This window comes from Mustela nigripes, chromosome 14 (assembly GCF_022355385.1).
Source record: "Mustela nigripes isolate SB6536 chromosome 14, MUSNIG.SB6536, whole genome shotgun sequence".
NCBI classification, from domain to species: domain Eukaryota; kingdom Metazoa; phylum Chordata; class Mammalia; order Carnivora; family Mustelidae; genus Mustela; species Mustela nigripes.
Window position 1 is genome coordinate 77696697 of NC_081570.1, and position 27424 is coordinate 77724120.

The following is a 27424-nucleotide window of genomic DNA, read 5'->3' on the forward strand; positions in this document are numbered from 1 at the left end:
ATGAGCAACCAGAAGCGGCCAGGCGGGAAGTGTTGCGCAGGCGCGTTTGGCAGACTCTCTAGGTGGGGAGCTCTTGGAGGCGGCGACCCAGGCACCTGGGGAGCCACAGAAGTCGTATTCCCTTAAACTGTGAGTTTCCGACGGTTTGTTCCATGGCGCGGGATTGTGAGGGATTAGAAACGAATTCTGGGTTGTGACTTCGGTCTTGTAGCAGCGCAGTAAAGCCCCCACCCCTTTCGGATCCCGCTGACCCACGGCGGGAAAGTCCTGCGCCTGCGCACTAAGCATCCCGTTCGCTCTCGAGTCCGAGGGAGGAAGGTCCTTCCCTGCTGAGCTCGCGGCCGGTGCTCCTACAGGGATCCCATTCATTCCCTTTTTTCCTTTGCCCGGCGCTCGTGGCCTGTATCGGACCAGTTCTCCATCAGCTTGCGTGGGGCCTTGGACGAGCCGCCTGGCGCTCCCTTTGAGTTGTCCAACGATTTCCTCCCTCAGGTCAAACCGCTCTCCCCACAAGGCCTAGCCCAACCCGTCCCTGCTCCCCCTTTCTCCGCCTGGCTTGTGCCGGGACTGGCAGCCGCCCCAGTTCCCACCAGCACCCTTTCCTCCACCGCCGGCCGCCGAGGCGGCTCACCTGACTCGGACGCTTTCCCCTTGTTCCCTCTGCTTGTGTTTCTGGAAAGTGAAAGTGAAGCAAATGGAATCCTGAGAAGTGGCCCGCAGGTTTCCCACCTTTGGGTATTTAAACATATGGTGCACTTTTAAATGTTTGCCCCTTGGGGACAGTGGCATTTTTTAGTGCTCGGTTCAGTGTGTGATTTAAACCTCTCATCTTCTCCAGTATTCTAATTTTCACAGCTGCTTTGTTCCCTCTGTGGACATGACCCCTTAGCTGGCATTTTGCATCCCAGTTGTTTTGTGATGGAGGCGTCTTTGGGGATTGAGATGGATGAACCAATGGCTTTTTCTCTCCAGCGTGACCAGGTTCAGGCTGATGGCTCGTTAAAAAAACCTGAGCAGAATTTTAAACTACCAGGTATGTGTTTAATTCCAAGGATGTGCAGGCAACAGTTCTGTGATTTCGATTATTTTTTGAAAGAGAACTTCCTGAATGGTAAAGTGAGTTGTATATTTATAGGGGAGCATTTTATAAATCAGTAAAACATCCTAAGATCTAGATTTAGGACTGGATTGCTGTTTAGGATTATAGACCATCTTTGTCATTTTACAGATGAAGTTGCTACGGTCTGAATATTGGTGATCATCCAAGAACACAGTTTGTTGATCCCCAGACTAGAATTTTTTGCTCCTAGGCATGTGTTCTTATCTCTACTCACCATATTGCATTAAACTTGGATTTAGAAGTCAACATTGGAGGGATTTTTCAGTTAAAGGATTGAAAAGGAGAATTCACTGACAAAAATAAATGGTTTAGCAATAGTAAAGCACTGTTTCTCTGTGTACATTATGAAGTGTTGTCTGACCCTGATCCAAACCCTGAAGTGAGGAGGAGGGGAACAAACAATGCTTGATTTTGTACACTAAAATATGCACCTTCATTCCTGCTTTAGTAGTGCCTGGGACATAATAGGCATTTAATAAATACTTGTTAAATAGCGGAGTTCCAGGTGACCATTTTTCTTTTTCCTTAAAGATAGTGAAATCTTCTTTTCCATCTTTGTTTTAAGCATATTTAATGCTTGTCCCAAAGATACTAGCTTTGACTTTCTATTCATGATATATACTTACCCACTACAAAATAGACCTTAACAATACCCTAGAAGAAATGACATCAGTTGCTTTTGCTTTTTGACTGAAACTAAACTCTTCTTTGGTGTCAAAATGAGTACCTTTTCTGATGTCCCTATTTTTGGTGATGAAAGCCACTATTACTCCAGTTACCTGTGTGATTTGTATTTGCTCCCCATATCCGGTTACCCAGCTTTATCTTCTTTCAATATATATGGCATTGCTTCTTTCCATTCCCACATCCACCACAGTGATTCGTTCCCTTATACTTTGCTCCTGAATTGCAGGGAGGTTTCTTATCTAAATTGCCTGCTTTCACTTCTTTTCCATTCTCCAGTTCATCTGGTACACTGCTACTAGAATAATCTTAAAATGCTACTTCAGAGGCCCTTGAGTGGCTCAGTGGGTTAAAGCCTCTGCCTTCGGCTCGGGTCATGATCTCAGGGTCCTGGGATCGAGCCCCACATCGGGCTCTTTGCTAGGCGGGGAGCCTGTTTCCCTTCCTCTCTCTGCCTGCCTCTCTGTCTACTTGTGGTCTCTCTCTGTCAAGTAAATAAAAATAAAATTAAAAAAAAAATGCCACTTCATCCACTTTCATGAATGCTGCCTCTCTTCCATTTTTCCTGTTCTTCACAATTCAGCTTTCCCCTCTTGTCATTGGACATATAATGCAATAGAGTCATTGTATTATAATTTTTGTATTTTTTTAGCATTCTGTGTTTTTTCTTTTTAGTTATACTGTAAGCTCCTCGAAGGCAGTATATTAAGCAGCTCCTGGTATATGTTGTACATTAGACAGAGTGTGTGAACAGATGAATCTGACTTGGTTCTAGTATTATGTTCAAGTGAAAGCTACTGTTCTAATACTCTGAAAATTTGGGAAATAAAGAAAGATGAATTTTGTTCTAAATTTCTAAAGTTTTGTGGCTTTTATGTATCAGAACATTGAACCTTATAAGCAGTACCTTTGATAATTCATAAGACATGCTGAAATTTTAGTCGTACCTTTTTTCTAATGACTCAGTAAAAGCTAAGGTTATATCAAAAACAACTTCCGTCAGGAGTAAAGCTGATGAGATCCAGGCCCATAACTGTCTCATGATCTAATATGATTTACTTTCCCTTGATGGAATAACTTTTGAAAAAGTGGGAACTTTTTATGTATCTTTGTAGTCCCAGAACCTGATAGTGTCTAGCACATAGTAGGTGTTTGAAAATACTTGAATAAGTGGTTTATTTTCTTTTAAAGATGTTATTTATTCATCTGAAAGAGAGGGCACAAGCAGGGGAGGGACAGAGTGAGAAGCAGACTCCCCACTGAGCAGGGAGCCAGACTCGTGGTTCTATCCCAGGACCCTAGATCTTGACCTGAGCCGAAGAAAGGTGCCCAGGTGTCCCAGAGCCACCCATGTGCCCCCAGTGAATGGCTTAATGCAAGGATATAAAGTAAAATACATAGTGTAATGGATGAATTAACATGATCCCTTGTTTTGGGATTTTGTCAGCTTTTTATAGCTTTTTTTTTTTTTTTTGATAAAAGATTTTATAGCTTATTGAAGAAAATTTAGAAAGTAGAGAAGGCCAAAATAAGGAAATCATATCCCACTGTACAGATATTGCCACTGTAGGCATTTTATTACAATCCTTTAGTCTTTCTGTGCATACGGAGGTATATTTAAGAAAAAAATAAATTAGGACTGTAACCAACTTATTTCTAATCTTTATTTTTTACTTAGGAATATATAACTTGAACATTTCTTACATTACTAAATCTATAGCTTGATTTAAATTGACTGCCTGATGTTTCATTGTGTAGTATGCTATGATTTAATTACCTTTTTAGTTGAAGTTTTGGATTGTTTTCCATTTTTACCTATTAAGAAAAATGCTGCAACGAACAAAGTACTGGGCATAATATTGTATCAAATGTTTATTTTCCTCTGTATTGTGGAGCTGTACCATAAGGCATGCATTTGGTGTGTTATGTGGATGCTCTTAGCTCATACTACTAAAATAGGTTGTAGTTGCCATATGATTTGCCTGGGACAGATCCAGTTTATGCCTGTTGTCACACTGTCATTATTATTAGTGGCCCTTTTCACTCTCAAGACTGCCTCAGTTTGGATTAAATTGATCTTCCTAGTTCCTAAAATGATCTTCCTAGTTTAAGAGATGTAAGTCAGGGATTACCTGAAGCTCCAGAAGAGGCATCACATATATTCCTAGTGTGTCAGTTTTACTCCTTGGTAAGTAATTTAAAACATTTCATTTATATGAGGAATATTAAATGTTTATTACATGCAATTACTTTCTAAGGTGCTGGGATAAATCAATGCATAACAAAAATCAATGCCCTCAGTCTAGGGGAAAGATAGATAATAAAATATTCAAAAGTGGTTAACATTGTAAAGAAAATAAGAAGGGAAGTGGAGATAGGGAATGTTGGAGTTGGAGATTGTGATTTTAATAAGTGTAATTTGTCAGAGAAGACATTTGAACTAAGACTTAAAGGTGGTAAAAAAAAAAAAAAAAAAAGTGAGCTATGTAGATATCTGGGGGAGAGTATTCCTGGCAGAGGAGACAGCAAGAGAGAAGGCCCTGAGGTGGGAGTGTGTCTAGCATTTAGGAGGAGCAAGGAGGTCCTTGTGAGTGGAAGCTGGAGGATAGTGGAAGTGATGGCAGAGAGGTATGAGGAGAGGAGATATTCCTTGGCTTTTATATGAAGCAAGTTATGAAGCTATTCGTGAGTTTGAGCAAAATAGTGACATGGTGACTTAGCTCTCACAGGATCACTCTGTGTTACAAATAGATAATACAGGCCAGCAATGATGAAAACAGTGAGTATAGTGGCTGTATTAAAGCCACTTGGATATATTAAGTAGCAGGAAAAAAAATTTTACGAAAAATTCTAAAACAGGGGGCACCTGGGTGGCTCAGTGGGTTGGGCCTCTGCCTTCAGCTCAGGTCATGATCTCAGAATCCTGGGATCAAGCCCTGCATCAGGTGCTTTGCTCAGGAGGGAGCCTGCTTCCCCCCTCTCTGCCTATTGCTCTGCCTACTTGTGATCTCTCTGTGTCAAATAAATAAAATCTTAAAAAAAAAGAAATTCGGGCGCCTGGGTGGCTCAGTGGGTTAAAGCCTCTGCCTTCGGCTCAGGTCATGATCTCAGTCAGGGTCATGGCATCGAGCCCCACGTCGGGCTCTCTGCTAAGCGGGGAGCCTGCTTCCTCCTCTCTCTCTGCCTACTTGTGATCTCTGTCTGTCAAATACGTAAATAAAATCTTAAAAAAAAAAAAAGAAATTCAAAACAGAGGCTAGACCTTTATGTTTAAAATATAGACATTTAATTTTTTGGCTTGTAGACTTTTCACAGTCTTACGGTAATCCTCAAAGTATGTATTCATTCATCTCTGCCTTTAGTAGTATTTTCCACTGTTTAACACTAATGCTCTCTTCTGCTGTTTACCCTCAAGTCCACTTTAGAATTGAGAATTTTGCATTGTTTGGTTGTCAGAAAGTTTTACTGTTGTGTGGTGACAGAAAACTAAGTATATTTTGAATTTTGTAACGATAGGTGAGTACACAGCTAATTAGTAGTGAGTGGTATGGAAGTGGTATGCAAGTGAGTGGCTTGTGCATTACAGTAGTTCCTTATATTTTTCTCTGCTGATTTTTTTTAAAGATTTTATTTATTTATTTGACAGGCAGAGATTACAAGTAGACAGAGAGGCAGGCAGAGAAAGAGAGGAGGAAGCAGGCTCCCCACTGAGCAGAGAGCCCGACGTGGGGCTCGATCCCAGGACTCTGGGATCATGACCTGAGCTGAAGGCAGAGGCTTTAACCCACTGAGCCACCCAGGTGCCCCTCTCTGATTATTTTTTTTAAGATTTTTTAAACTTATATATTTGACACAGAGAGAGAGAGAGAGAAAGAGAACACAAGCAGGGAGGGTGGGAGAGGGAGACGCAGGCTTCCCACCAAGCAGGGAGCCCAATGTTGTGCTCATTCTCAGTACCCTGGGATCATGCCCATCATGCCCATGACTCTAGGATCATGACCTGAGCTGAAGGCAGATGCTTAACAACTGAGCCACTCGGGCTTCCCTCTCTGTTGATTTCTAATAGTGAACCAGCATCTCTACTACTGAGTGCCAGCTCAAGCTGCAACAGAAGGAAGTTCCAAAATATGGAACTCATAGACTTGGAAGTAAAGTTTGTCTAATCTGACCTCTTTGATTTGCAGGTTCAGAAACTGGACATTAATGTGGTTTAGTAATAAGAGTTGAATTTAGGCTTTCTTCTATATCAGCACGCCAGTAGTATCTTTTGTGATAATGGAAATGCCTGTTGTCACCTGTGGCTAGAGTGAGGAAATTTTTAATTTTTAAAATTTTAGCTTAAATTTAAAGTCACATGAAACTAGTAGACAGCACAACTCTGTATCATACTACTTCAAAAGTTTTGGTGTTACCAGTCATAAATACACAAACAACAAAACATGCACACACTTTAATATGCTTAGTAATAAGAAGATTAGAAACAGGCTTCTTTTTTTTTAAGATTTTATTTATTTGAGAGAGAGAGCGCAGGGGGAGGGGCAGAGAGAGGAGAGGGAGAAGCAAACCCCAAAATGAGCAGGGAGTCCATCGTGGGGCTCGAACCTAGGAGCCTGGGATCATGACCCAAGCCAAAGGCAGATGCCCAACTGACTGAGTCACCCAGGCACCCCTACAAATAGGCTTCTTAACATATTTCATAATATATAAATATCATTGATTGTCAGATATACCTTTTAATATACTGCTCAGAAATGCTGCCGGTTATACTGACTCAATGCTTTTCTTATCACCTAGAATTTTTTATTTTATACTTTTTGAAAGAGTTCTTTTAGATCTAATGAGACCAATAACTGTGTATCTCTGGTACATACTTAAAAAGGGAAACATTTCATATCTTTCTCTTCTGAATCAGTTGTAGTACTCAGACTCACTAACATCCTCTTTTCCTCCCTCACAATATTGTCCTCTGTACATTAGTGTTGCAGAATTTCTTTGAAGAGTTTATTTTTTTTAAAAGCCATTGTTAATGGACTCGTAAGAGCCCACTTACGTGGAGTTGGCCTACGTTTGCTTTCTACTTCACCACCTTTACCACTTCTCCCCATGACCATTCGTGCTTAAGGGTTAAATGTGAATGCTCCTTTGTGATTTCTTGGATTTTCTTTAAGGTATTGATACCTGTTTTGTTGATGCTGGCTGACAACTGTAGGTTGCATCCTGATTTTTTCAGTTTTAAAAATTGTGCTTCGAAATCAAGGAAATATATAAAATTGAACATATCATTTTAGTATCTTTCATGGTACCTTTCCTCTAACACTGGAATTTGAAGCTGCTTGGAATTGACACTCATTAGGAAAGATTGTAATTGACTGTGGCAACTATGACTGCTAGAAAGCTGTCTTTTTCCCCCCAGGCCTTGGTTTTGGTTTTTAGAGTGAAGTAGTGTTGTAGCTGATAGTGAAGTAGCTGCTACTGTCTTTGGCTTCACTCTTTTGTAACTTCCCAACTTTCGGTACTGTTTTTTTTCCCCCCTACAGTTATCTCTAAATGCCCATAATGATAGTAATAATTCATTCATTGAACAAACATGCCAGGCACTTCTAACTAGGAGCTGAATGTACCATGGTAAATTACACAAATAGGGAGCTACTGATGGAGCTTATATTCTTTTTTTTTTTTTTAAGATTTTATTTATTTATTTGACAGAGAGAGATCACAAGTAGGCAGAGAGGCAGGCAGAGAGAGAGGAGGAAGCAGGCTCCCTGCCGAGCAGAGAGTCCGATGCGGGGCTCGATCCCAGGACCCTGAGATCATGACCTGAGCCGAAGGCAGCGGCTTAACCCACTGAGCCACCCAGGCGCCCGGAGCTTATATTCTTGTTATATTCTAGCAAACAGGATGATTTTATACTGGATAAGTACTCTAAAGACAATAAGCCGCGTAATGTGAGTAATAAGAGGAATGTTATTTTAAGTAGGATATCAGAGAAGACTGACCATTGAGCCAGTCACATGAAATTATATGGGGAGAAGATTTCAAGTAGAGGGAATAATAAAAGCAAAAGTGCTAAAGATCTCTGCCTACTTGTGATCTGTCAAATAAATAAAATCTTTTTTTAAAAAGTGCTAAAGAAATAATGTTAATAACAATAATTACAGGGACGCCTGGGTGGCTCAGTGGGTTAAAGCCTCTGCCTTCAGCTCAGGTCATGATCCCAGGGTCCTGGGATCGAGCCCCGAATCGGGCTCTCTGCTCAGCAGGGAGCCTGCTTCCTCCTCTCTCTGCCTGCCTCTCTGCCTACTTGTGATCTCTGTCTGTCAAATAAGTAAATAAAAATCTTAAAAAAAAAAAAAACCAACAATAATTACAACAATAAGATTACCACTGTCTTTTATTTAATATTTACTATGTGCTAGGCATCGTGTTAAAAGTTTCTCTTATGTATATTATTTCATCTGATCCTCACAGTATCTCATTAGCATGGGTACAGTTATTACCCCTTTTTTGTAGATAAGGAGACTAAGGCTCAAAGTGGTCAGCTGTATGCTCAAGGAAGGTCATATTGCCTGTTAAATATTGGAGCCAGGATTTTAATTTAGGCCTCCCATCTCCAAAACGGATACATGTAATTGTGGGTACATTCTTGCCTCTTATATTGGAAACCCATGAAGCTTCTCCACTTCACCTATGAAGTAGATGGGAAATAATTCTTATATGGATTGATATAGTGGAAAGAATACTAGACTAAATCTTCTTGGCCTGTTAAATAGTTCCAGCTGTATTTTTTAAAAATTCTTTTGAGAGAGTGAGTTTGTGCATGTCATACACATACTCACACAAGAGAGTGGCTCTGGGAAAGGGAGAAGCAGAATCCCCAGCCCAGCTGGGACTTGATCCCAGGAACCTGGATCATGACCTAAGCCAAATGCAGCCCCTTAACTGAGCCATCCAGGTACCCCTAGTTTCTAAAAGCTCTTCTTGTTGTTCCTCCCCCTCAAATTTGTCCTCTACTTACCATCTTCCTGCTTAAAAATTTTCCATGGCTTCACTTGCATTCTCTGTTTTTCCCTGCTGTAGCCACACTGAATGTCATTACTTGCCTTATCCACCTCTCCCCTCAAAATAATCCGTATCTTTACATACATAGTTCCTTGCATACAGGGTCCTAAAATGCCTCATCCATTTTTTTCACTTGGTGAGTGCTTAAAAACATAGCTTAACTGTCACGTGGAGCTTCCTGGTACCTTCAGATGCATTTGTTCCCCTCCCCTTCCTTCTAACTAGTAATATATTGCATTCCTCTATTATTACAATTACTGTCTTATATTCAGCTTTTAAAATCTGTTCTTTCCAGTAGACTGAGCTCCTAGTGAAGAGGGTTGCACCAAATTTTTTTTACACATTGCTGAGCATTTTTATAGTGTTTGTTATATGGCCAGATGATTTCACTTCCCTGAGTAGGGTTTTCTGATCTGAAAATCAGGATAATTCCTGTTCTCAGTGCTATTTTGAAGATCTAAAAAGATAATATATGTGAAAATGGTTTGAAAATGTCTTAAACCGTTATGTACACTATTCAGATTATTATTATAACTGAAAAGGTAGCTGATGGTTGGCTTAGATATTGTAATAAAATCCTATGACTCTTAAGTATGTAGTTTTCTTTTATATCCAGTAGTTTATCACAACTGGTATTACTGCCTGTCCTTATTTTAACCATGTATGTTTTTATAAAGAACTTTTATTTAAAAGTAGCCATGTATTGTATTTGCTCTCAAGGATAGAGGATACTATTGATATTGGGATAGTTCTTTAAAAATATTTCCAACATTCCTGAGAGCTTTAGTGGATATTTCTCTCTGAAGATACACTGTGAATATTCAATATATAAAACTTTCCCAAGTGTGTAACATTTTGTGTCTTTGGGGGAGAGAAAGTTTTCAAGAAGATTACATTGTGTCTTTGTCATGCCATCTAGTGATTGCAAGACAGATTGTTTATTTTTTTAATTTAGCTTCTTTATTGTGTTGTACTCTGTGCAGTGACAATGTATCTGCTAGTGTGTAATTCAAAACTAATACAAATTTGGTGTGTGTGATTCTGGAACTTACCAGTTTTATCTATTTGTTCAAGAGGTGTGTGTGTGATAGTAATCTAACAGGGTTTTAAATATTTTTATCATGATTTTGAGATTTATCATAGTTTTTTAATTTGTAATTTAATTTTGTTTTAGAATTTATTTCATTGAGTTTATTTTGACTTAAAAGTATAAAATATACTCTCATTAATTATAACTACAAATTCTTCTTCCGTGATAGGTGTTAAAAAAGATATTGAGAAGCTTTATGAAGCTGTACCACAGCTTGGTAATCTGTTTAAGATTAAGGACAAAATTGGAGAAGGTAATATAGAGATCTACTTTATTTATAAGTTTCTTTTCCTTACATTTTCCTTTGCATAATCTTGATTTTTCATTAGTATTTCCTATTGAAAAGTATATGTTTTTTTTCCCCAAAGATTTTATTTATTTGATAGAGAAATCACAAGTAGGCGGGGTGGGGGAGGGGAGCAGGCTCCCTCCTGAGCAGAGAGCCTGACGCAGGCCTCAATCCCAGGACCCTGAGATCATGACCTGAGCTGAAGGCAGAGGCTTAACCCACTGAGTCACCCAGGCACCCCTGAAAAATACATGCTTTTTAAACTTTTAAGACCATGGTCTTATTACTAATTATGATATCAGGTTTCTTTTTCCCTAGAAAGTGTGAAAGAGTAAGTATTTACAGTAAAATGAACAGTCCTATTTTAATCTTTATGTGGTTATACCATTAAAAGTATCAATATACTAATATATCAATAATTATTAAAAATGAGAAATTATAAATTCATATGGAGGAATTCGATCAAGGGAAGTCAGCTCTTTTTCCTTTTCTCCATTATAGTTAGGTTGAACCCTACATTGAAACATGTATGAAACCTAAGGTGGCAAAATAGATGAAAATAAAGTATTATGATATTTATACAATAATCAGTATAGGGTGCCTCAGTGGCTTAGTTTGTTAAGTGTCCAACTCTTGGTTTTGGATCAGGTCATGATGATCTCAGGGTTGAGGGATTGAGCCCTGCATCAGGCTCCATGTTCAGTGGGGAGTCTGCTTGAAATTCTCTTTTCCTCCCCTCCCCCCACCAAATAAAGAAAAAAAAAGGTCAGTATTAACATAAATGTCCTTGAGAGACTTGTAGTCCTGTTGACTGAATGAAGGGTGAATTTATCAAATGTGAAGTGAATGAGAAAGTAAAAGATAATAGAAGGTTTTGGTGGCTATATTGAGAAATACTTAAATAGTTAAAAACAAAAAACCTTCCGTTTACTTGTTTGCTTTTCACAATGCAAAGTGTCAGACAAGAAAGGGCTGGGTCATTGGGGGCAGAAGAATTAGAAGAGGAGATGATTTGTGATGTAAGAAGTAGAGCTTTACATCTTTTCCTTACTCTTTTTTTTTTTTTTTTTAGAAATTAAAAAAATATATATTTTATTTATTTGAGAGAGAAAGAGCATGAGCAGAGGGGAGGGGCTGAGGAAGAGGGAGAAGCAGACTCCCCAATGAGAGCCTGATCTGGTACTGAATCCCAGTGTGTTCTGACTTAGTGTTCAAAAAACTGTTCCAGCGTTGCCTGGATGGCTCAGGTGGTTATGCATCTTCCTTCGGCTCAGGTCATGATCCCAGAGTCCCAAGATGGAGCCCTGCATTGAGCTCAGTGGAGAACCTTCTTCTCCCTCTCTCTGCCAGCTGCTCCCCCTGCTTATGCTTTTTCTTTCTCAAATAAGTAGAATCTTTAAAAACAAAAACAAAAAACTCTGTTCTGGAATCCGCTGGTGTCCTCTTAACAAACTGATAGCTATTCTTGGAGGGGGAAGGGAAGGAGGGTGTTCCAAGGCTAAATAAGTTTGGAAAATGTATATATAAGCTCCCTTTTGGTTATTCATGATGTATTTAAAACACATTTAAAGCTCTGGGGGCGCCTGGGTGGCTCAGTGGGTTAAAGCCTCTGCCTTTGGCTCGGGTCATGATCTCCGGGTTCTGGGATCGAGCCCCGCATCTGGCTCTTTGCTCAGCAGGGAGCCTGTTTCCCAACCCATCCTGCCTGCTTCTTTGCCTACTTGTGATCTCTGTCTGCCAAATAAATAAAATCTTTTAAAAAAAAAAGCTCTGGAAATTTTTGTAGTAAACAAATATATCAGTTTGTTTTAACTCTGTATTTCTCAAATTTAACTGGCCACCAACTCTTTTATGTTTTCTGCTTAGTTTAATGCTGAATTTAAAAGCCTAGGTGTTGTAGGGTTTTTCCCCTGAAGACTATTAACATTTCTGTAAGAAAATAATTTCAAGTGACAGTATTACAGAAAAATACTCATTACCTTGGATTGTGACCATGAGAATATTTTTTTTTAAACCCAGGCAAACAGATTTACTATAGATCTTTGGTAAATTAATATACCCTATAAAGAACTGAGCACAGTTAAGAATTTATTAAAAATTGAAAGTTAGTTGTATTTATAAATGTTGTTACTCTAAATGTTTAATATCATTAAATATATTAATGAATAGATTAGGATAGTTTTCTGGGTTCCAAACAGTTTTTAAAATCTATTTTAGCATCAAAACCAAATATTGAAAAATTTAATAAATTGTTTTACAGGCACTTTTAGCTCTGTTTATTTGGCTACAGCACGGTTACAAATAGGACCTGAAGAGAAAATTGCTCTAAAACACTTAATTCCAACAAGTCATCCTATAAGAATTGCAGCTGAACTTCAGTGCCTCACAGTGGCTGGGTATGTAACTTAAAAATATTTTAATTGAACTGGCTGTATATAATTTTTCAGATTTTTAAAGGGATATCTAGCAGAGATGATGAGATTACCCATGAGTTGAACATCTTTCAATCAAGTGTTTCCAGTTTGGTAGCATTTTTCCTCTAACGTTGGGATGGTTAATTAAATTGTATTTTTAGAGTGGATTACCCTTGAGGCTCAGCTTGATTTCCTATTCTCTTACCACTTTTTCTAATCTTCCTGCCAAATCATAAGCCATGGTCTAGATATTTTTTAAAATATAGGGAATTCATATTTCATATCTCCTCTGTTTATGATTTATATACATAATACAAATTTTTATATTTAAAGCCTCATTTCATACTTTTATTTTGAACAGAAACATCTGGCATGTCTTTCTCATTGATCTCTCTCTTCTAGGTCATTCCTATCAACAAAGGTACATGATCTAGTATCTCCTATGTCCCTGTACTGCCATCCCTCTTCCAGCTGCTTCCGTCATGTCTTTGCTTCCCCCCCTCAGCCAGACTTCCCAAAAATGACTACATACACTGTTTTCACTTACACACCCTACCTTCCCTACTCACAGTGTCTGCTGTCCTCTGTGCTAACCTGAAGTTACTTTAGATAGAGTCAACCATGACTTCCTTTTTGGCAGTTTTCTTTTTCTATTGCCATGAATGTAGGCAATGTTTAACGTATTTTATTTGACTTCTGTACTGCCACATGCTCTTGTTTTTCTTCCTACTTTATTTGGCTTTTCATTTTCAATATCCTTTTGCCAGTTCTTCCTCTCTACCTGACATCTAAATGTTGGAGTGCCTGCTCTTGGGCTTTCTTGCTCAGGACCCTTCTCTAGGTAGTTTGTATTTCCATGTGGCTTTAAGAGTATGGTAATGATTCCCATAAGTATATATCTTGCCTCAGACCTCTTACCTGCAGTTTTGTATATACCCACCTGATTTGACTTGACTAGGTACTTGAGTACCTAATAAATATCTCAAACCTAATATTCTGTAAACTAAATTTTAATATTCCTTTGGCTACCCCAAAACCCCTGTTGCAACAGTCTGTTTTCATCAGCTCATCTCCGAATCCATCATTTGGTCTTGGCCATTTTACCTCCAAAATATATCTATAAAAACCCATCCATATTTTCCTGTCCTCTGAACCACTATCTCAGACCAAGCCTAGATTGCTAAAATAGCCTGCTTCTTCTCTTTCCCTCTGAATCCCATTGTTAGAAAACAGCAGAGTGATCTTTAAATATAAAAATTTATATTATGTATATAAACCATATACTGTTAGTTCCATCACTTAAAATCCTCCAGTGGTTTTCCTTAAAACAAAACAAAACAAAACAAAACAAAAACAAAAATTCAGCCTTATCACATGCCACTTTCCCACCTCCCTCTCTGTGCTCTAGTTTCTTGACTTCCTCAAATTTGTCTCAAGCCTTCTTCTTTTAGTGTCACTGTCCATACTGTCCCCCAGTAAGACCTCTCCCAGTTTTTGCATGCTGACCTCTCTTCTTTCTGATCTGAGCAAGAGTGGCACCACTTAAAAGATGTCTTCTTCTTAGGGGCACCCAAGTGGCTCAATTAAGCATCCGACTCTTGATTTCTCCTCAGGTCTTGATCTCAGGGGTCCTGAGTTCAGGCCTTGCATTGAGCTCCACTCTAGGCCTGCAGCCTACTTAAACAGAAAAACAAAGATGTCTTCTGAATTAAATCAGATTCACTTATATGTTATTGTCACAGCATCTTTTGATCTCTTTCAAAAACCTTGTAATCTGTCTTATGTTATTTTATTATGTTACTGTTCATTAGATAATAAACTCCATGAGGGCAGGAATGTTCATTTTAATTCAACTTCCCATTCCTAATATCTAACATAGTGTCTGCCAAATGACTGTGCCCACTAAATATTTTTTTGGATGAATGGACAAGCCAATTTCTTTGTTTCACCCCTCCCTTTATTAGAGAAAATAGGAGGATGAGATGGTCTCTCTAAAGCATAATTACATCCGTTCTAGTCACTTGAATAAAATTGTTCCTTTTTCCATATTTTAAATATTTTCTCTACCATTTTTCCTTTCCATGTACTTCAAAAAAGTGCATGCTAAAAAAAGGTCTTTATCTGATCTTGCTTCCTTTCTAGCTCCCACACTGGTTTTTCTTCTTTTCTTTGCCACATATTTCAGGCAAATTTTATGTTCTGCATCCATTGTATCCTATTTTCTCTTAAGTCCTGTTTGGCCTCTTCCCTTCCACTTAAATTGCTCTCTGAAAAATTACCAGTTAATTCCTCTTCTGCCAAACTAAAAGACTTCCCTCAGTCCTTATTCTCATGACCTTCATACTGATTACTACTTCATTTAAAACTCCTCATCTGGATGACATTCCTTTGTGGGCTTCTGCCCCTTCCTTGGTTTACCCTCCAACTTGAGACTTTTCCAAGACTCGAATTTTCTCTTCTCTCAGATTATTTTCAGAGCTTTAGGTATCACTTCTCCACAAGTACTGTCACTGACCTCACAATTCTCAAAAAAGATGTGATTTCGTATCTAGAAATTTTTATCAAAATGATGTCTTGTTTTTCAATGCTTCTTTTCCTGATTTTTCCATATATTCTGTTGGTATCCATGTTGTCTCACTCTTAGGGCTCAGAACCATGGAAGTCAACTTTATCCTATTTTCCTCATCTTTTATGATACAATATAGCATAGCAGTTAAGAGTATAGATCTAGAGCAGACTGTCCAGATTCAAATGCTGTCTCTATGCTTCCTAGTTTAGTGTCCTTTGGAAGTTCCTGAACCTCCCTATCCCTCAATTTCCTTATCTGTACAAAAGGTGATAGAGCTGTTGTGAGGATTAAGTGAATTAGTTGTTAAATGTGAAGTGCTTACTTAGATCAATGCTTGACATATAGTGAATGCTCAATAAATACTAGCTATATTTTAATTAACTTATTACTATTATCATTTTATTGGCTACTAAGGCTTGTTAATGTATTCTTATTATTCATGTTGTCCTCATTGTATCACTTCCCCAATTAAAACTATACTTATATCATGTCTGAATTATAATAACTTCATTACTAGTGCTTTTTTTTTTAGCTTGTATTAGTCAGTTAAACATGTTTTAAGTAGTTTTCTAGCATTATTTATGCATTGCTAAAATTTCATATTTAAGGAAACTGAGCATAAAATTTCAATTCATTTGACCTTTCCTCTAAAGTTCATTATGCATCTTTCCACTAGGGGGCAAGACAATGTCATGGGAGTTAAATACTGCTTTAGGAAAAATGATCATGTGGTTATTGCTATGCCATATCTGGAGCATGAGTCCTTTTTGGTAGGTTTTAATACTAACTGAATTTTTATTGGCTGAGTATTGAATTGAAAACAATTTTATGACCTTATCCATAACTTTATCTTAGGACATTTTGAATTCTCTTTCCTTTCAAGAAGTACGGGAATATATGTTTAATCTCTTTAAAGCTTTGAAACGGATTCATCAGTTTGGTATTGTTCACCGTGATGTTAAACCCAGCAATTTTTTATATAATAGGCGCCTGAAAAAGTAAGTATGAAAAGTTACCAGAAAATAATTACGCTTGAATGAATTTGTGCTATGCGGTTCATCTTGGAGGTACAGAATATACTGCATGCACAGATTTTGTTTGTTTGTTTCAATTTTTCATTGTGGTTGGGGAATGGAAATACAGTGAAAGAAAAGATAAAATTGTATTGGTAAAGCAGTGTATATTAGATACAGCATGGTTCAGTAGAAATAGCACTTAACAAAAAGAAACTTAGAAAGATTGCCCAATGATAGCTAATTTCCTGTTTCAATACTAAAGTTGTTTGTGTGTGTGTGTGTTTTTACACTGATAGAGGCATTATAAGCTGAAGACCTAACTTTAATACTGTTCAGTATACAATGGGTCATACTGAGTATGGTAGGAAGTATAGAAATAGAACTTCTTTTCTTGAATTTTATACTTCTGAGTTTTCTCTTTAACTTTCTTTAATTAAATCAAATTTTAAATCCAAGATTTTAATTCATTTTTTAAAGTTTATTTAATTAAACATTATCAACTGTGATGTCATCTCTGCTATCGTAAGGAAACAAAGGATTGGGCTTTTGTCCTGTAGTCCTTATCTGCCTTGTTAGCATAGGCCACTGGAAAAAGAGGAGAAAGATTTTTTTGTGTGTATGGGATATATCATTCCTTAATTTTCAAGCCTAGTTAATTGCTAAATCATTAGCTTGTTGATAAACTCATTTTTCTTGTTTTTTTTTTCAAGATTGTTATAAATTCTTAATTGATCCTGTAAAGAATTAACTTTTTGTATAAATATGAATTGAGTGTATTATGATGTTATTAAGCTTTGATTGTTACAAAAAAGTAAAAATGCTTACTTTTGTCTTAGGTACGCGTTGGTAGACTTTGGTTTGGCTCAAGGAACCCATGATACGAAAATAGAGCTTCTTAAATTTGTCCAGTCTGAAGCTCAGCAGGAAAGTTGTTCACAAAATAAATGCCATATAATCACAGGAAACAAGATTTCATTGAGTGGCCCAGCAGCACCTAAGGAATTGAATCAGCAGCCCACCATGAAAACTTCTGTTAAAAGGCCCTACACAAATGCACAAAGTCAGATTAAACAAGGAAAAGATGGAAAGGTTCTGCCTCTTTTATTTCTCAAATACTAATAAGGTTTTAGAAATGTACTTCTTCATCCAACAGAGGGAGATATAATACCAAGACAATACTTGCAATCAAAAAAATTATTTTTACATTTGTTACATATTAAATTGATTAGATTCCACTCAGATTTATAATGGATTGTTTTACCATTTCAAAACTGAAATTACTTGGTAGATTTATAATGTCTCTGTCATTACGTTATGTAACAAATATGGAAAATAAATTCTCCCTGCATGTTATAAAGTTCAGATTAATTATCCTTTTTAAAAGAAAACATTAGTTATAGGGGAAATATTCTGAAGTGTCTATCTCCATTTTAGCTGCACAGCAAAAATGTAACATCCATGCAGGTGGTTTTTAAATTTTTTAGTTCTTATATTTGTGGATTATGATAACATTGTATGGGTGTTAAAAATTCTGTCTAGACTATTTTCTCCTTTCACAGAAGTGTTTTGGTGCCTGAGAATGACTTGGATGCAGCTGTTTTTGTTTCATGTCACTTAACTCTTTCAAAACTGGCAGAGTACAGCTGGCAGAAAGTGTTACAGATATAATCCTTATTTTCCTTGTTTTTGTTGGTATTGTAGGAGGGATCTGTAGGCCTTTCTGTCCAGCGCTCTGTTTTTGGAGAAAGAAATTTCAATATACACAGCTCCATTTCACATGAGAGCCCTGCAGTGAAAGTAAGTAATATAGCTTAATAGTGCAATCATCAGTCAGTCGTACACTAAAGAGAATTTAGGGATTAGTAGATTAGTATTTATTATCACTAAGTTTTTAAAAAATAGAGCTTTGCTGTGGCAGACAGTATTACTGCTTTGAGCATCTTGTCAACACTTTTATTTTCTCCATTTTTTCCCCTGAACTTTTCTGGTGAAATTTTTTATCATTTTTGGTTAGCTGGCTGTTGTTACTCTTTTCTAAAGGAAAATTTAGAATATTAGGCCTTTTCTCTCATTGGCTAGAACGTGAGCTCCTAATAAATAACACTTTTCTGACACACAGTTAATAGCATAAAAACGTTTGTAAAGTTTACTAAATTGTAATCAATGTTAAATGGTTTTAAATTGACTTAAGATATCCTGTAACAGATAGATAGCATGAGCAACAAATTAAAACTCTGATTTTAGCCAATGTAATTGTGCAGTTTATAGTTCTGAAATGGAGTTAGACACTAGAACCTAACTGTGTTATACTTTTGTAATAACATAAGGAAAAGTTGTGATAAAGTATAAGTCAAGTAATTATCAATTGAGGACTATTTAGTAAATTTTAATGTGTTTATTCAACAGGAAAACCTAAAAAGATCTTAAATACTTTAATAGATAACTGTTAACTTAAAATCCAACAGCCCATTTGGCAGTTCTGAAAGTTATGTTTCTACTGTTATGTTTTATTATACTGGCATTTGAAAGTATCATGTTAAGTATCATGAAAATAGGAAATAAAACTTTTCTTTTACAGCTTATGAAGCAGTCAAAGACTGCGGATGTACTATCTAGAAAATTAGCAACAAAAAAGAAGGCTGTTTCTACAAAAGTTACGAATAGTGGTGTGATCAGGAAAACTGCCAGTTCTTGCCCAGCTAACCTGACCTGTGACTGTTATGCAACAGATAAAGTTTGCAGTATTTGCCTTTCAAGGTAATGTGTTTCGATGGTGCTATCAAATCAGCATGCTATCAGATAGGAGTAGAAACGGCATTGATTTTGGTGGGTAATTGATTTAGTGTGAGGAAAGGAACAACACAGACACTGATCAGAAGAGGTACCTTGAAGAGCAAATGATAACGATTTTCATATATTGTTCATTTGACATTTATATGCTCTTTGAAAAACACATTTGCTCTTATAGGCACAATAATTTTTGGTGGGAGCAGGGGTAGTTTTTTGGAACCTTAGGGACCAAAAAAAAGGGAACCTTTTGGAATCTTGCTGATTTAATCTTCTGTTTTCTTTCCTTATTCCCATGTAGAAATAACCAGAACTAAATAGAGTGTCTCTCTCACTCCCACTTCCTACTCTTAACCCCATAAATTCCTCCCTTCCTTTCAAAGTTTTCATGAGCTGTCATGAACCTCTGCTAACCCAAGTATATAAGAGTAAGTATATCAGAAACTTAGATTTCTGATATCACTCCCAAATGAATTTTTTTACCTCTGAATTTTGTTATATTCAATTCTGTTGTATTATGTCTTCCTGTTATGGTCCTTATCATCTACTACCTATTTTTATACCTGGAAGTTACCTTAAAATTTTTTTGGAATAAGGCCTGATAATTTGTGGGGTAGAGGGGAGAGGTAGAAATAAAACCTAGGATTTTCATCACACTGAATTATTATTTGCTTTATAAGTAACTTTTATTTGCATAGATATCAAGGCAGAATTTACTGTAACATATAAATGTTACTTTTTGGTCTTAAATAATTAAACTTGTAATATAACTAGAAAAATCTTATTTCATCATCATAAGGCGGCAACAGGTTGCCCCTAGGGCAGGAACACCAGGATTCAGAGCACCAGAGGTTTTGACAAAGTGCCCCAACCAAACTACAGGTATGTTGCACTAGAAATGAAGAACCCCATTAAGAATTGGTTATCCCAGGTATATTTTATGATCTTTGTTTTACTAATACTAATATTTTTCTGCTTTTAATAAATTATATAAGTGGTTCTAACAGTGTGGTAGTCCCATTTTTGAGATCATGCTGTTAATCAAAATTTCTACTCTTAGTGTTGTGTTTTTTTTCTTTTTCTTGATAACATTTTTTCCTATAGATTATATCTTGCTTGTCTGTTTACAAGATGATTTTTTTAAATAATTTTTTAAAAATTTTTTATGTATTATTAGCCCCAGGGATACAGGTCTGTGAATCGCCAGGTTTACACACTTCACAGCACTCACCATAGCACATACCCTCCCCAATGTCCATAACCCCACCACCTTCTCCCTACCCCCTTCTCCCCAGCAACCCTCAGTTTTTTTTTTTGAGATTAAGAATCTCTTCTGGTTTGTCTCTTTCCCGATCCCATCTTCTTTCATTTATTCTTTCCCTACCCCCAAACCCCCACGTTGCATCTCCACTTCCTCCTATCAGGGAGATCATGTGATAATTGTCTTTCTCCGACTGACTTATTTCGCTAAGCATAATACCCTCTAGCTCCATCCATGTCGTCACAAATGGCAAGATTTCATTTCTTTTGATGGCTGCATAGTATTCCATTGTGTGTGTGTGTACACCACATTTTCTTTATCCATTCATCTTTTGATGGACATCTAGGTTCTATAAGATGATTTTTGCCAGGAATTTTGTTTTGGAAGAAAAATTGTGTTTAGTAGTCTTTGCTAACTTGAGACTTGGCTGCATTTTATCTGTTTGTCCCAATACCCCAAAAGTCTTCTGTGATACACTTGAATGTGTGTTACTTAATTAAAATTATTAATTATTAAAATTATTTTTTTGTTATTGCAAAAGTAGTACAGTAGCTTTAAAGTTTTGAAAAAGGAAAAATCTACAAAAGTTACCATTGAGCCAAAACCCAGGAAAAATCTTGAGTAAATGAATGCTGTCACTGGCTTAGCTCATGGACTTTAAAGAAATACATTCAACTATTGTGTGTATTCTATACTTGCTACTGATACAAAAAGAAGGACTGAAATAGCTGCTTACTCTCAATAATAACTTGTAGAGGACAATTATAAATTATACAAGGTATTTGAGGGATACCTAACTATTCCTGTCTGAAGGGAATATGGAAGGAAATTTTATAGAAGAGGGAACCTCTGAGAAGAGATGTAAATTGTAGTGGGTGGTTAGCAATGATATATGAGCAGAGGATCTCAAGAAACAGGTCTAGTCATATAGGAAACAGTAAGTTTAGTGTTGCTAGAATGTAAGATAGAAGTGAAAGAATGGTGAGAAATAAACCTAATAATTGGGGGACAAGTCAAATCACACATGTTAAACAGCTTGGACTATAAGTGTTGGGAAATTATTTGTATAAAAGGGAAAGACATGGTATTAATTATATTCTAACTGGATCATTCTGGCAGGTGTACAGAGAGGATAGGTTTTGGAGAGTGGTGGCTTAACGGTGGTTCAAGTAAGAGATACTGAAAGCCTGAATGAGAGCATCATTAATAGGAATGAAGAGAAAGGTTAAGGATTGGAAAGGTAGAACTTGGTAGATAATTGGATGTGGGATTTGGGTTTGGGGTGGTGAAGGAAAAAGCACCCAGGATGTTTATCAGATTTGTAGCTTAGGGGACTTGAATGGGTATCAATAACAAAGGTGGAGAATAAATAAGTAACGGTTTACAAGGAAAGATAAGGTGGATCGGGGCATAATTGGCTTCAGATATTTGTGAGACTCAGAAATGTCCAACAGAATAAAAGTCAAGCTCATGGAATTCTAGGACAGTTGAGTGTCATCAGTACAGAAAAGACGGTTAAAGCCATGAGGCAGATGGAGCCAGTCAGGGAGAGAATACAGGGGAAGAAGAGATTGGAACTCTGGGGAACCTCAGCCTTAAGGCCTGGAGAGAAAGCTGGAGGAGGAGGCAGAGGTGGTGAAGAAACAAAGAAAGGCAGGTGATCAAACAGCCAAGGCAGCCAAGGGAATAGAGAACAAATAACCTGGTGATACTAGAAGGTCAACAATTAGGAGAGAAGTCCCTAAAAGAAACAGTTTCCCAACATGAGCCTGGGCTGGTCTTAATATTAACTGCCAGAATTCTAAAGATTAAAGTATGTAATTCTTGAGGAGCATCCAGATTTTTCCTACATAGCTATTTTGGGTTTCTTTTGATCTTATAAAATACATATCTACTTATTGTTTTCTAATGATGAAATATCCTTTAAACTTATTAACATGTTGCTCAAGAGAGAATACATTATATTTTGTATTAAGGAAATTGGACCAGGGTTTCTCAGTCCTGGTAGCACACTATAGCATCTGAAGCACTTAAAAAATACTGATGCCTGAGCCCTACTCCAGAACAATTAAATCAGAGTTTCTGAGTGGGCCAGGGAATCAGAATTTTTGTAAGGCTCAAGATAATTTGCACAGCAAAAGTTGAGAACTAAGGATGTAACATTGATATAAACTGACTACTGGTGATAAAATTACAGATTTGGGATTTTTTTTTAAAGTTTGTTTTCTGTTACAGCAATTGACATGTGGTCTGCAGGTGTCATATTCCTTTCTTTGCTTAGTGGGCGATATCCATTTTATAAAGCAAGTGATGATTTAACTGCTTTGGCTCAAATTATGACAATTCGTGGATCCAGGGAAACTATCCAAGCTGCTAAAACTTTTGGTAAGCAGTTTTATATTCTAGAACAAAACAGATGCCTTTATTATCTCCTATAAATCAAATTATTATGAAATTCTCTTTACAAATAAACATATTCTGTGTTTGCACAAAATTTATGTTGCTTTAAAATTAATTGCGTTGTGTAAAAAAATAATTCGTCACTTTTCTTCTATATAATCATTTAATCTTACAAGCACAAAGTGCTACTTAAATATTTAAAATTCAACTTTATAATCTTAAAACAGTATGGAATAACTCCCTGTGGTTATGGTTTGACTTTATTATATACATATTTTTAGTAGTATGTTTTAATTTGTTTATTATATATTTATTAAGCATTGGGTGTTCTTGGGCCTGACTTAAGTGATCTTAGTCTATACTAACAAGGAAATTTAATAAGAACCATAGTAGAGAAGATAATAAAATGTGTTAGTTGTTAGGTTCATTAGGGTTAGGGTAACAATGAAGAAAAATGAGCAGTTATTATGGAGTTACTATTGTAAGCCTATACTGGACAATGGGAAGTCATCTCCTTAGCTATCCAAGTTCTTACACTTCCAAAGACAGGGATATGCAGTGTACTTCATAGGGCACCTGAGAATTATCTCAGCCTTGTTCTATGACTTGAACTCAAATGCTCACCTTATATTTATTCTCCATGTACAAGGACAGTTAATGTTTTCCAGAGTGGGTGGCTGTGATTGAGTCAACATGCTACCACAAGATATATCTTCTATATATACAAAATTTTAGGCAGCTCACTTCAAAAGTAGCTGGGCTGCTTTGTGCCCAGCCCCAGGATCAGCAGGTCTTCCATCAAGGGTCCAGATCAGAATTATCTGAGAAACTTAAAAAAAAATATATGCCTATCTCACCCCACTCCTTCCTAGAAAATAAGATTCAGAAAATATGATACATAGGAAGGTCCAGGCTTGTCTGAAAAAACAAGCGATTTTGACCAAGAACAATTTCTAAGATGATTGCCTCTTACTTAGACACCATTACTATGGTCTGATCCCATCAGAAAAACTTGGTGGTGGTTGTGAAGAAACCTTCATGGTAGAGGCTTATGAAAAAGTGTTTCTGCAGCAAACTCAATCTACAACCTGTAGCTTTCTTGCACCTAGTATAAGAAAATTTTATCTGAGGTAACAGTGTGAAATACTACACACATATAAAGGAAGAGTGACCATAAATGGAAGGCAAAATTGAAACCATGGAAATTATATTCTTATACATTCTTACACATGTTTATTGTCAACTTATTGAGAAAAATTTTCATCTACTGTTGAATAACTTCATGAGAACATTATAAACATGAAGTTTATCAGAGTGAACACCAAAACATTTTGTTGAAGAGCTTAAATCTCCCCTCTCTGTAGTCAAGATTATAATGAGGATCAATAACGGAAGCACAACGTGTGATACAAAAACATTCCAGGGTAAGTGTCAGGATAGCAGGCAAGGGCTTTTAAAGATTTATCATTGTAATGCTTGTCCTCATGTTAGAAAAATAATAATGCCATGTAGTACTTGTCTCAGTTTTATTGGTAGAACTGCCGCAGCTTTTTCAGTCATAACTTACCATAGCTTTAGGCTGAATACAGAAGGACTCAAAACTTCAGTAGTCATAATTAGCCTTTAGCACCCAAAGAAATGACTTGCTTGGGATTAGCAGTGGGAGTACTTTTGCTTCTATTATGCATAAACTACCTCACTGTCTTCAGCTCCAAGAGGTGGCCCCATTGTGGATTGTCATCAAGGACTTGTTGAGTTCTGTGAAAGAAATTCAGAAGAAAAACCTTGAGCTAAAATAAATGCCTGACACATAGTCTATAACAAAATATATTTCTTAAAGATTTGAGAGAGAGTGGGGGGGAGGGGCAGAGGGAGAGAATTTCAAACAGACTCCCAGTTGAACAGGGAGCCCCACACAGGGCTTAATCCCAGGACCCTAAGATCATGACCTGAGCTGAAGTCAGATCTTAACCCACTGAGCCACCCAGACACCCTCACATTACTAAGGAAATAGAAGGCCAAGATAATACACTACTGCCTATTTGTGTGCTTGTTTTTGCCCATGTCTGATAAATCTGTCAGGAAATTGTTTGAAAAATATTCACATTTTTAAAAACTGAGATCTGGTTTGCTTATTTCAAAAACATGATCAGGACTTTATGTGGCCCAAGTACTGTCATTGAATCTAGAGCTTAAATTCTAGTGGGAGAGATGAATCTGTCAAATGAGCAGTATTGAGAAAAATAAAAAAGGAAAGGAAGAGAAGAGGGCTCAGCTATTTCAGAGATTGGTCAAGGACAGCATCTGTAAGGTTGTGATATCTGAACAATGACATGAGAGGCTGAATAATGCTTTTTTGTCTAGTCCAGCAGACATTAATTGAGATCTTCCTATGTACCAGACACTGTCTAGGCTTTGGGGATTCAAAGGTAAATTAAATAATCCCTATCTTCAGAGAATTTATAGTTTAGTAGGTGAAACACACCTACAATTATAATACAGGCCGGTGAAAGTAAAAGTACAAATTTTCACAGGTATAACAAGTTTAGAATGTTCAACTCTGAGTATCAGGCCTCACAGAGGTAATTCTTAAGCTGAATGATGATTTAAAAAAGTTGGAGTATCCTAGGCACATGGGGGAGTGCAGGCAAAGATAGGAACCATGTAGCCAGAAGCATTTGGAAGTTTGGAAGGAGGAGAGGGAATGGGAGCTACAGCTGATGACAAATGAGAGGAGGATGTGGTAAAGCTCAAGAGATGGGCAGTCAGGTGAGTCCTTCCATAGCTTAGTAAGTCACTGCTTTCTACTTGCTATGTCCCACTTTATGATTTGACCATCAACTATGCTGTACAAAACACAGCTTAAATATTAGCATGTGGTGCTCTGACACACAGTTTGAATATATCCACAAAGTGCATTATGGAGCTTGCATGATTCTTATGAGAGAGACTTCTGATATGTTCAACTAATATAAAATACATATTTTTTTTCTTTTTTAGGTAAATTAATACTGTGTAGCAAGGAAGTCCCAGCACAAGACTTGAGAAAACTCTGTGAGAAGCTCAGAGGTATCGATTCTAACACTCCCAGATTAACAAGTGATATACAAGGGCCTGTGTCTCGTGACCCAGCTTTTTCAGAGACAACTGACCATAAAGCTTCTCAACTTACACAAACACCTCAACACTCGGAAAATTTGTTGTATAAAGGGGACAGTAATGGCTGTGGGGGTAGTCTGAATACAGATACCAATTTACAAGGCTGGAATGAGGTACCTGATGAAGCTTATGACCTGCTTGATAAACTACTCGATCTAAATCCAGCTTCAAGAATAACAGCAGAAGAGGCTTTGTTGCACCCTTTTTTTAAAGATATGAGTTTGTGATTCTCATTCTTCTTATAATGTTTGCTGAAACAGGGTGAAAAAGAGTTCTTTGTAACAGCTAGAACTTCTTAATTAGAGACCAGGGCAGGATGAGTATTTTAAAATCTTAGTATTTGCTCTTTGGCAGACTCTAAAATATGGATTAAGATTACCTAAAATGCATGGGGTAGTTCTTCAGGCTAACTATATGATCTTTGACTTAGATCTACCCAAGTAGAATCAGATCTTTAGCTTCCCTAATTACCTGTCACTGCCATATACAGAAAAAGAAGCTGTTTTATCCTAGTATATAGTAGTTTGAGGTGTAAGTCTTAAAATTAAAGGATGTGATCAGGACTAAAGGAGTCAAAAGACTATTGGTTTCTTTAAACTGTGAGCTTTGTGTACTTTTAGAAAACTCAACCTGGTGCTGGTGCTCTAACCATTCTGTAGGTAAAGGAGATCATTCCCTCTTCTAAAGGCATATGTTACACTTACGAACACTAAAACAATGAAAAGATGTTGGGGGTAATATCAGTTAAAACTGAATTTAATTTATCCATTTTTCAAAGTACTTTGTTAAAGCATTTTTTTGTGTGCGAATTGACATGTTTTTTCTTAATGCTTTCTCTTGATTTTTCCACCTTCTCTTTCTTACCTAACACGTTCTTCTTGGAAATAACATGGTGCTTTCCACAAAGTTTCTGGGTGCTCTGTTAAATATTGCACATGTTTACAGTTGGGAACTCACTGCGCACAGTGGTTGTTTAAAGGGAAGCTGCAGAGCCGAAGTGAATACTGATTGTCCAAAATGCTTTTCTTTTTCTCACCGTCTTAGGTGTAACTAGGTAACTGTTAAAAGGAAAAGTAAATACAGCCTTGAGAATATTATTGGAGATTTTTTCCTCTGCGTAGTGTCATCAGGATCTCTGCATCCTATACAACTAAATTGGTTCTGCTCAGAGAACATTGGTTACTAGAATCTTGAGTGTGTTGGGAAGAGAATTAAGTGGGCGTAATAGAAGAGGGCCAGAGATGGAGGCTTATGTATTACTACGTTCCAAAATGATAGATATCATTGACAATATATCAAATTCTTTCTGTGGGAAGTAAGTCTGGGGGTATGGATCTGCTGAGAAGTTTCCCATTTAGTAGAGATACAGAGTATAGAAATGTTCTAGGGATCTAGAACATACATTTTGTTATTTTATGCATTCAAGTCAGTAATGTCTACCTACCCTATTTGGTAAGTATAGTATATACATAAACCATTACTGCTGATGTGCTCCGTCTTCTCATACTGTATCTTTAAAAACAAAATTTGAATATTCTTGAATTTGTATGTTTAATAAAGTTATTCTTTTATATTT

The 27424-nt window shown here is 37.0% G+C and overlaps 1 protein-coding gene across 2 annotated transcripts; it reads left to right on the top strand.

The window, feature by feature from the left end:
• CDC7 (cell division cycle 7) lies at nucleotides 1-27424 on the top strand. 2 transcript variants are annotated; one of them, XM_059375368.1, is made up of 12 exons: nucleotides 1-129; nucleotides 839-1033; nucleotides 10123-10206; nucleotides 12503-12638; nucleotides 15902-15995; nucleotides 16081-16223; nucleotides 17078-17330; nucleotides 17943-18038; nucleotides 18820-18998; nucleotides 19828-19910; nucleotides 22525-22674; nucleotides 25690-27424. In XM_059375368.1, exons 2-12 carry the CDS (start codon nucleotides 919-921, stop codon nucleotides 26073-26075), a joined length of 1719 nt encoding a protein of 572 aa, XP_059231351.1. In that variant the 5' UTR covers nucleotides 1-129; nucleotides 839-918; the 3' UTR covers nucleotides 26076-27424. The 2 variants fall into 2 exon arrangements, with proteins under 2 accessions (XP_059231351.1, XP_059231352.1); XM_059375369.1 differs by having other exon boundaries at nucleotides 856-1033.